This window comes from Bombyx mandarina, chromosome A1, assembly GCF_030267445.1.
Source record: "Bombyx mandarina strain Sakado chromosome A1, ASM3026744v2".
NCBI lineage: Eukaryota > Metazoa > Arthropoda > Insecta > Lepidoptera > Bombycidae > Bombyx > Bombyx mandarina.
The window spans coordinates 17417465-17428413 of NC_143234.1; the positions used below are offsets into that span (position 1 = coordinate 17417465).

The following is a 10949-nucleotide window of genomic DNA, read 5'->3' on the forward strand; positions in this document are numbered from 1 at the left end:
ATTTACAACTACGGGTACTTCTTCAAGACCCTTTTAAAATGCATCGTTTTGTATCAAACCTAATAATAAATATGACTCGTTTGATAACCCATCAGGTAATTTCAGGGCTTCAGTTATTTCGCAAAATCTTCGCAAGATCATGCAAAGCTTGTGGAATAATCACTGAACAGTGATTATTCCACAAGCCGCCAGGTCTGCGTTAAACCTGAATATATCGAGATGTGGAGATTTCATGTTTGGAAGAAAAATAAATAATTCGATACGAAATTTTGTATTAAGAACAAAATAAATTGTGGTCATGAGTTTTCTATTTATCTAACAGAAGTCATTATCCCGGATTGCTGCAGATGTGAATAGATCGCTGCAAGATACTCTTCTCGATTGTAAATCAAATGCTTTACATGCGGTGACTCGTCCCAACATTTCCAGTTAACCTAAAATTTGAAATATACACTTGTAAAATTAGAAATTACGAATGTTGCGTAATAATTAATTCTATTTTTTAGTCACCATGTAGGTCGTAGAAACAACGTATCATCACAGTAATATTAATTTAACAAAAAATTGTAATTAACTTAAAGTAAACATTTTCATTTGTTGAGCCAAGCGTAAATACCTACCTACTTTCATCTGATCGATGCCTCCAATGAACACTACGCTAACTCCAAATTCGTAGGTTTACAGGAGGAGCGATTAAACGAAAAAAGTTGATAAAATCTTTATTATTGCAGATATATTTATGGTTTTTTTTTTGTGTAACTAGCTGATTTACTCTTGCTTCGAACCCTATCAATAATGATTTGTAATACTTTTAAAATAGTGAAGCGATTTGCGTGAAAAACGAAAATTTCAAAATTTTGAGTTAGAGTAGTGTTCATTGGAAGCATCATTCTTATTGTTAAACTACGAATTTGCATGCATACTTATGTTATTTGGAGTGCATCTCCATCGCAAATATCTAAGTACATAATTTCATTTAAAAACAAATACAATTTTTGAAGTCGTCCTGGCTATGCGAATATGCTGGTGTTCAGATTCCGCAGGTAAGTAACATTTTTTTTAGTCGATTAACTACATACTTAGCACATATTCACGAATGACGGAATAAAATTGTATAATGTTACAAAACAAACCCGCAAAATTATAATTTGCGTAATTACTGGTGGTAGGACCTCTTGTGAGTTCACACGGGTAAGTACCACCACCCCACCTATTTCTGCCGTGAAGCAATAATGCGTTTCGGTTTGAAGGGTGGGGCAGCCGTTGTAACTATACTGAGACTATATATAATATTATAACTATACTTATATTTCAAGGTGGGTGGCGCATTTACGTTGTAGATGTCTATGGGCTCCAGTAACCACTTAACAGCAGGTGGGCTGTGAGCAGGTCCAACCATCTAAGCAATAAAAAAATAAAAATAAAAGACCATCCACTAACTGGATGACATTAGTCGGTTGACTGCCGTAATGTAATCTTGAAATTATCTGAAATTCTTTGATAGCTACCGCTGTTTATTTGGCTCCTCATTTCCCATTGTTTTCAAATAGTGATTTTAAATATTATGTGTACAGGCCGTCACGACGCGCAAGGTCTATTAGCATTGTCGTTTTTACTTTGTGAGATCCATAAAAGACCAAAATGACCAAAACCATAAATAAAACCAAACAAACAGTCTAAGGTCTCAAAAGGGTATGATTTTATTAATAACTTAATTAGGTACCTCGATACCCAGAGATTTCCAAGTGTCGTGGGTTTGTTTAATTCGTTTGGCAGCTGCGATGGGATCCGTTATAGAACAGAGAAACAGGCCGGGAGCTCGACAAGGTGTGTTGCGGTAAACGTCCGTCGCCCGTAAGTAATGTTTCGTCCCAGTGTTATGGAATAATTTCAAATGAAAACTGAAATTATTTGTACTTTCTCTTGAATTAATACGATAGGATAAATTATTATGCGTGAATAAATTAAAGAGATTCAACCATTATAGACAGATTTAGTAGTTTATCTGACCGACATGAGTGATTATCGCTGGAAAACAGTGCTATTTACATCTCTTTGAGCTCACCCACAGAACTATGCAAAAAAAAAACTTGGGAAATCAAACGCTGGAATATATCGGCCTTATCTCTCATATACATGTACAGAGAGAGAACTAAAAGAATGTAAAAACATAAGCATGCTGTCTCAGTTTTCGGTTCACCTTAGAACTATCATTTTAGGAATAGTTAGTTATAGGCTATATCAACTAACATTTTAGGAGTGTGTAGTTATAATTAAAACTAGTTTTACGGGTTAGTCTTGCGTTTGTTTATTATTTCCGACATTTAGAGACATTTTTCGTGGTTAAATTAGGCTTGTAAAAGATAGCAAAATTCACTGTGTACAAGCACATAGCAAGCAACAATCGTAAAAGAGAAATAATAATCACCTAATCGATCTGATGTATAAAGAAGAATCACCTGCTTAATTATCAATTCTAGTATAACTATTTGTTGATTCTTACGTTCATATTAATTTTTATGTTGACTTACACACAATATGCTGTCAATGCTTTCCGGAGAATTTTATTATTAGGGAACACAGCGTAAGGAAGTCCGAGATGTAATTCATATACGTAGGTCGTTGAATCCCAAATTTGAGAAGTGACATGATCAAGTACTGGCTTATATCTGAAAATTGTTAGTGAAAAAAAATGAAATGTGGAAAAACCTATACTTTTTTGCGGTCAATAAATAAAATATGTACAGAAAAGGTAATATAGTGACTTGATGAACTTTTAAATGCGACTATGCTTACGTTCTTTTCTGTAGCCATGACAAAGGGTATGCGAATTTCATGGTAACTGTTTCAATAGTTAAGTCGTGAAAGTATGAAGAACAAATTCAATTTTAATATTTAATATGAAGTAGTATGTAGTCGAAGCGAGCTTATAATAAAAATATATTATGTATATTTTATATATAGGTGAGCTAACGGCCCCATAGGCGGTTCTTATTCTTCTTTTTTAAGTATGGCAATTGGCTTATTGCGGTGCCCTTATTGCCAGTGTCGAGCTTATAAAAATCTTCTGCTGAATGTTCAGCTACAGGTGAATGTAACAAATTATTAATTTATCAAACCTTTTTATATTTTCCAAAGATTTAACTAGTAACTCAGCCCAGACGTAAGTGCCTACAGAGAATCCATGTATGACAAGCGGGCCGTAGGATTGGTTGTTTTCTAAAAAGTTCATTAGGTCTGCGGCTATTAACTGGAACGAGAACATTGAAATGAGCAAATTATAACATTGAAAAATACATCTCCCGTATATTTGTATGTACTGTATTGCAATTATACTTGAGACCTTTAGAACTTATATCTCAAGCTGAGTGGCATATTTACATTGTAGATGTTTATGGGCTGCAGTAACCACTTAACACCAGGTGGGCTGTGAGCTCGTGCACCCATCTATGCAAATAAAAAAAATAAAAAAAATATGGATTCAAACGATTACCTTTGCACCTTTGACTGGCAACATGAACTGCATCGGCGAGCATGACACAGACAATACGTCGAAGTCTTGCTGTAAGTAAATATTTGCGTACTGTAGTACGTGTTTGGGCTTTGCCAGCATCCAACTCAGGATTATACAGAGGGGCCTATTAGTCAAATTGTTTGCTCTGCAATGATATTAAATTGTTATTTATCGAAAACTTATCCAAGTCAGCACAGATATAGTTAAGCAAAATCGCTAAAGTTGTAGTGAAACTGCGAACGAGAAGGATTTCCAACGAGTAAATTAAAGTAAATAATATATAATAAATAAATAATAAATATTTACTAACAGTCACGCCACGTTAACTGGTCCCGTGATAAGTTCGTAAAGAACTTGTGTTACAGGTACCAGATAACGGAAATAAATATAAGATTATTAACGGAAATAGATTATACACATACACATATTTAATATACATCCATAACCCTGGAAAATACATTTATATTTATCATAAAAATATCTTCCCTTGGCGGGGATTCGAACCCGCGACCCCCTTGTGTAGTGACCATGTCACTTACCACTACACCAGACGGCCGTTTGTGTCTGGGTAAAGCGACCGAATGTTGTCTGTTCGAAACTTGTATATTTGCAAATTTATCTTGTAAATGTCGTTAGTGTGATTCAGGTTCTAAACTAGTGTAATTTTGCATCTATAAAGAAAATTTGTATGTTGGCTTTTTATTGGAGGATTGCTTGTCTACACAGGGATTACATAAAATGTACATGCGAACGGTTAAGTTTTCGTTGTATGTGGTTGTCCGAAGAAGTTCAAGTTACACTAAATTATTTATACTTTCTAATCCTAAGAGATATTAATTAAGAGCGCTTATTAGATATTACAGCACTTGCCGAAACAATAATATCTATTATTGTTATTATATCTAATATATAATAATCGTGTCACGGTGTGCGTGATTGAACTCCTCCGAAACGGCTCGACCGATTTTCGTGAATCTTAGCGTGCACATCGGTCAGGGCTGAGAACCGAACATCTATTTTTCATCCACCATAATTTTAAGGGTGGTCCACCCCTAATTTTATTTATTTATTTTTTAGACAAAATTTTTTGTTTTTATTTTTTTATGATACAGTGTACAAAAATACATACAACCCTAATTTTCACTCCTCTACGATCAACCCTTTATTTTTTATTTGCTAATGAAAAACTTTAACTTTTTGCAAGAATTTTGTTTTTATTTTTTCATGACTTGGAATAAAAAATTTCATATTACTCTGAAATTTTCACCCCTCTACGATCAACCCCTATTTTTTATTTGTTAATTATAAGCTTTAATTTTTTGGCAAAATTTTCATTTTTATTTTTATTTTGTCATGACTTAAAATAATAAAAATCATATTACTCTCAATTTTCACTCTTATACGATCAACCCTTATTTTTATTTTTTTATTTTCTTTAGCACGTAAAATGGGTGAACGGATTTGGAAAAAATTTCGCACAAAGATTGTTTTTATTAAACTTATATATAACCTATATTAGTATTGTTAGATAGGATATTCTGTAAAATGACATGACCCGGTCAATTTCAAGTACATGATAAATACATGATAAATTTGCGTAATTACTGGTGGTAGGACCTCTTCTTAGTCCGCGCGGGTAGGTACCACCGCCCTGCCTATTTCTGCCGTGAAGCAGTAATGCGTTTCGGTTTGAAGGGTGGGGCAGCCGTTGTAACTATACTTGAGACCTTAGAACTTATATCTCAAGGTGTGTGGCGCATTTACGTTGTGGATGTCTATGGGCTCCAGTAACCACTTAACACCAGGTGGGCTGTAAGCTCGTCCACCCATCTAAGCAACAAAAAAAAAAAACCATATCGTATGATAAATATGAGAATTATCGGCCAATATTTAGTGTACTCAATGTAGTTTCTTGCACGACTAATACGATGAAATAATACCTAGTCAGGTCATAAGTATTGTCACACAGTAAAAACTTTTCTTTTAGAATGCTGGCCACAAAAAAGTTTATTGAATTCGAATTTCGAATTGTTCATGAAAATAAAAATGTATACTTTTAGAATTTTACTCATTCTTAAATATGGAGTGGATGCTTAAAGAAGACCGTGTTGCAGTTATTGCGTTGCATCGTTGCGGTTACGCGCCAATTCAAATTTTTAACATACTGAAAAATTTGAATATAACCAAAAGATTCGTTTATCGTACCATCAAACGATACAATGAAGACTCTAGTGTAGATGACAGGTCAAGAAGTGGTCGCCCTCGGTCTGTTAGGACTCCAGCAGTGATAAAAGCTGTGAAGGCGCGAATTCAAAGAAATCCCAAACGTAAGCAGAAACTGTTGGCCCTTCAGATGGGGTTAAGCAGAACCACGGTGAAAACCGTGAGCAACCGTATTCCGCGTGTCCAACGAGGTCATTTTCCATCCTCGCTCATGGTATGGTTGGGAGTTTCTTATTGGGGCTTAACAGAGGTACATTTTTGTGAGAAAGGTGTAAAAACGAATGCGGTTGTGTATCAAAATACAGTCCTGACGAACCTTGTGGAACCTGTTTCTCATACCATGTTCAATAACAGGCACTGGGTATTCCAACAAGATTCGGCGCCAGCTCATAGAGCGAAGAGCACACAAGACTGGCTGGCGGCGCGTGAAATCGACTTCATCCGGCACGAAGACTGGCCCTCCTCCAGTCCAGATTTGAATCCGTTAGATTACAAGATATGGCAACACTTGGAGGAAAAGGCGTGCTCAAAAGCTCATCCCAATTTGGAGTCACTCAAGACATCCTTGATTAAGGCAGCCGCCAATATTGACATGGACCTCGTTCGTGCTGCGATAGACGACTGGCCGCGCAGATTGAAGGCCTGTATTCAAAATCACGGAGGTCATTTTGAATAAACTTTAGTGTCATAAGAATCTATGTTTTGTTAAGTTCATTTTGGTATATGAATGGTTACATAATGAATAAACTTGTTTCAATTATTTTACATTAAACATGTGACAGAATTTATGACCTGACTAGGTATACTTATAAATATAAAAAATAAAAATGCGTTAATAGTGGCGCATTAAAAGGCAAAAACCTGCCACTTATTTCTGCCGCGAAATTTTTGTCGTTCTCGTGTCTCAAGGCTATGAGATATTCTGCAAATCAACACAATAATACACAAAATAAAAACAAACATTAGAAAAATAAAACACCTACTCACTTCATGGTTTTAGAATCTACTTTAATGTTTCTGTCATCATTGCTTATGTATTGCATGTTTTTATTTATTGTTTGTATATGAACACGTCGGCTTAATGGTTGTATTAACGCAAAGTTTCCCAACTGAACTGAAGTGATTTTGGACATCTGTGAAATCAAAATATATATATTAAAATAAAATAAATTAAATTATAATTGGATTGGACTACATCCCTTAGTGTTATAAAAGACGAAATTGATACCCGAGATAATGCGCTTGTACCGCCTCTCAAATATCATCAATAGGGTTCTGTCTTCCTGTACCTAAGGTCGCCTACATTTGCACTAGTTCCAAGTTTTGGAATTGTATAGATCGGTGAACGAACTAACGGCTTTTTTTTATTGCTTAGGGCCTATAGACATCTACAACGTAAATGCGCCACCAACCTTGAGATATAAGTATAGTTATAATATTATATATACTTAGTCTGGCCATAAATACTGTTACAATTAAAAATAAACAAAATATTACATTTGAATTTGGAATCTGTCATTTTTATATGATTGCTCATTGAGTTCTCATTTTGGAGCCAATACATTGTACAATATTTTGCGATATTAAAATGGAGTGGGGTGATAAAGAGTACCGAATCGCTGTGATTGGATTACACAAAGTAGGTATGGAGTCAAATGCAATTTTTAAAACTCTCCATACGCTTGGTATTAGTAAAATGTTTGTGTACCGGGCTATTAATAGGTGCAATGAGACCTCCTCTGTTTGTGACAGAAAAAGATCTGGCTGTCTACGTAGTGTTCGTACGAAAAAGGTGGTCAAAGCAGTAAGGGAAAGAATTCGAAAAAATCCTGTCCGAAAGCAAAAGATTTTATCTCGGGAGATGAAGATAGCACCTAGAACCATGTCGCGTATTTTAAAAGATGACTTAGGACTTGCAGCCTATAAGAGACGTACTGGTAATTTCTTAACTGATAATTTAAAAGAGAATAGGGTGATAAAATCGAAACAACTACTGAAGCGATACGGAAAGGGAGGTCATAGAAAAATTTTGTTTACAGATGAGAATTTTTTTACAGTTGAGCAACATTTTAACAAACAAAATTACCGTATTTATGCTCAAAGCTCTAAGGAAGCTTCCCAATTAGTCGACAGATTGCAACGTGGTCACTATCCGACTTCAGTGAAGGTTTGGTGGGGTATTAGCTATGAAGGAGTAACTGGGCCATACTTTTGTGAAAAAGGTATCAAAACATCAACAATGGTATCTTGATAGAAGTGTATCAAGATACCATTCTTGAGAAGGTAGTGAAGCCCCTTAACAACACCATGTTCAATAATCAAGAATGGTCCTTCCAGCAAGACTCGGCGCCAGGTCATAAAGCTCGGTCTACGCAGTCTTGGTTGGAAACGAACGTTTCGGACTTCATCAGAGCTGAAGACTGGCTGTCGTCTAGCCCTGATCTTAATCCGCTGGATTATGATTTATGGTCAGTTTTAGAGAGTACGGCTTGCTCTAAACGCCATGATAATTTGGAGTCCCTAAAACAATCCGTACGATTGGCAGTGAAAATTTTTCCCATGGAAAGAGTGCGTGTTTTTATTGATAACTGGCCTCAATGTTTAAAGGACTGTATTGCAGCCAATGGAGACCACTTCGAATAAGATTTTTATACTTTAAATTGTTTTATATTTATGTATTAAACTAACACACTGTAAAAGTAATAAATGTTATTTGCAATAGATTTTTTATTTATTTTTAATTGTAACAGTATTTATGGCCAGACTAAGTAGTCTCAGTATAGTTACAACGGCTGCCCCGCCCTTCAAACCGAAACGTATTACTGCTTCACGGCAGAAATCGGCAGGGTGGGGTCTGGTGGTGGTATCTGGTGTTTAGTGATTACCGGAGCCCATAGATACCACAACTTGCGAGCCTCGAGACCTTAATCGAATTTTATTTAACAGCTCGTGAACATGTGTGGAGTACGTATTTCTTTAGAAAATTTTAAATTTAGCCACAGTTATAGTCACAACGTAAACAAAAGAAAAAAAAATACTTATAAGAAAGCTTAACTGCAAAATCCAACAACAAGCTTCATACAATCCTAAACACTGCACCAGATTGGACTCTCAATCTCAATTCTCTAAATTCCTCTCTCAGCAACGCTATGATTGCTGTTGATCTATAGATTGCTAATATATTCGTCTCACATCCGCCACTGGACCCTTTTTTTCCTACCTAAGCTGATAGCCTTGAGAAGCTATTTTACTCACAGATAAACTCAGTAAGCTGTGTCTGTGGGTTAATTTACTCGTCGAGCCCTTCGTTGCAAGCGACGGGTTCGAGGAGAACGATGACCGATGCTTGAGGTACCTAAAAGCACCGCTAGTGGATCAGGAGGATCCGAAATGACGTGTTTTGGGCGACGTCGACTGCTTACCATTCTGTCCGCAGGATTGGGAATGTAGTTACAGGCGGCCACGATGAGGGTTCTCGTGTCGTGCCGTTTTATCGAAGTGGGCACTGGACCAGTTCATTCATACTACATATTATATGGAATCACTTTGCTCATCGATAATGAATGGTGTTTTTTGAGAACTTTGACGTGTCCTTCATTTTGAAAGGAGTCCTAAGTGTCATTCAGCTATCCAGCTGGGATTGCTGATGTTAATTTGCATCTTTGACCGCTCACTTGATGGTGATAGGTCGTATGCTCGTCAACCTTCAAAAACAGTATAAAACTTGGTAGTCTGTTTAAAATACGAATTGCGGTTTGGAAATTTTCTGTACAAATGGTCTATAAGGTTACTTACATTTTTCAAATAAAGTTGGAGCTTTCCTAAACGTGTGATGAATAAGTTTGTTCGGCCTTGAAAACAGCTCATTTTGGTGAAAAAGCGAAAAGAGTACTACTGGCTTCAAGGAGAATGTATGTCATCTTATATTCATCGTGCAAGTTGATTTTTCTAGGTGAATTTAAATACTAACTAAGCGAAAACAAATTCAAATAAAATATATCAACCGATTTTGTAAAAAATAATAAATATGTATAAATAGTTTGGTAATGTTATAGGTACGGAACTTTAAGCCTTTAATTTTAGTTTATACATACATACATACATACATTAAACGAATAAAATAATTTAATTATAATGATTCTCTTCATTATTATTTTTGTCTTCTATAGTAATGAAGACTTACTTTTCCAAAGAATTCCTTCTATTTAATTCAATCCTTCCATCCAATCTAATTAAATACAATTTAATGCCAATTAAATACTTTTCTGACATGAAAATGTACGCGCTTACAACAGAAAATGTATTGTGGATTGGCCGGAACGGCACCTTTTCATACAAACTTAAGGTGCAGATACAGTATTGGACGACACTTCGATAAGATGTATTTTTATGTAGCATGTTTTGATAATCTGTCCAACCGTACCTTTTGAAATTATACTTAGTAAATAAGTACGATATCAAAAGTTATAGGATGGTTATAGGCATGGTTAAAGGCATTTTAAAAGGGTAAGGTAAAGGTATTAGCCGCTTTATCCAAGTCGAACAACTTTTCGTTAGTTTTCTTTTCGAAGTCGAACCAAATTACAAAATAGAGAAAGTAACCGCGGGGCATGCTTGTATATGTCATACCTCCGCTTTGTTTTTATAGATGTTTCTTGTTTGTTTAATTAATATTTAAATTTAAGAATAATGATTAATTTTGCTTGTTTTTCTGACACATTACTGCTTCGATCAACAATATTAACATAACAACAATAGTTATTATTGTCGATCGAAGCATTTTTTTTCCTCTACCTGTGCTGATAGCCTTGAGAGTAATTTCAGCTTCTCCTTGACGTGTAGGTGAGCTCACGGGGCTCTAACCCGGAGTGTTGCTAATACTGGCCCTAGCAAGAGCAGTGCTTCGTAGAATCTACCACCGGATCGGAATCGCGACCCACTGAGAAGATCCGGCGAGAATCTCAATGGGCTGTGTCTATGAGTTAATTCACTCGTCGAGCCCTTCGTCGCAAGCGACGGGTTCGATGAGGACGGTGACCGGTGCTTGTGCCACATAAAAGCACCGTTAATGGATCGGGAGGATCCGTAATGACGTGTTTAGGGTGACGTCGACGTTTACTGTCTTACATATTCATAGTAAAACGCGCTTATCTAAGAAACAAACGGACGATAGCGAAACAGTTTGTTACTTACCAAGAATTTATATTAAAAG

General features: G+C 35.9%; 1 protein-coding gene across 2 annotated transcripts; it reads right to left on the reverse strand.

Annotated features, from left to right (window-relative positions):
* Positions 1–255: 255 nt before the first annotated feature.
* On the reverse strand, positions 256–10032 carry LOC114240609 (uncharacterized). Of its 2 annotated transcripts, none has more exons than XM_089740026.1 (7): positions 9921–10032; positions 6725–6870; positions 3494–3659; positions 3120–3250; positions 2532–2669; positions 1724–1901; positions 256–434 (listed from the first exon to the last, which is right to left on the reverse strand). In XM_089740026.1, the coding sequence occupies exons 2-7, from the start codon at positions 6868–6870 to the stop codon at positions 312–314; spliced, it is 882 nt and encodes a 293-aa protein (XP_089596152.1). In that variant the 5' UTR covers positions 9921–10032; the 3' UTR covers positions 256–311. The 2 variants fall into 2 exon arrangements, with proteins under 2 accessions (XP_089596152.1, XP_028027021.2); XM_028171220.2 differs by lacking the exon at positions 9921–10032 and adding an exon at positions 9533–9695.
* Positions 10033–10949: the final 917 nt, after the last annotated feature.

Excerpts from the sequence above, each read along its gene's own strand:
- LOC114240609 (XM_028171220.2), bottom strand. The coding sequence starts at position 9,604 with ATGAGCTGTTTTCAAGGCCGAACAAACTTATTCATCACACGTTTAGGA. Across the intron at positions 3,660-6,724 it reads GTAGATTCTAAAACCATGAA|AGCAAACAATTTGACTAATA; the intron begins GTGAGTAGGTGT and ends ATATCATTGCAG. Across the intron at positions 1,902-2,531 it reads GCATTGACAGCATATTGTGT|TTTTCATTTGAAATTATTCC; the intron begins GTAAGTCAACAT and ends AAATAATTTCAG.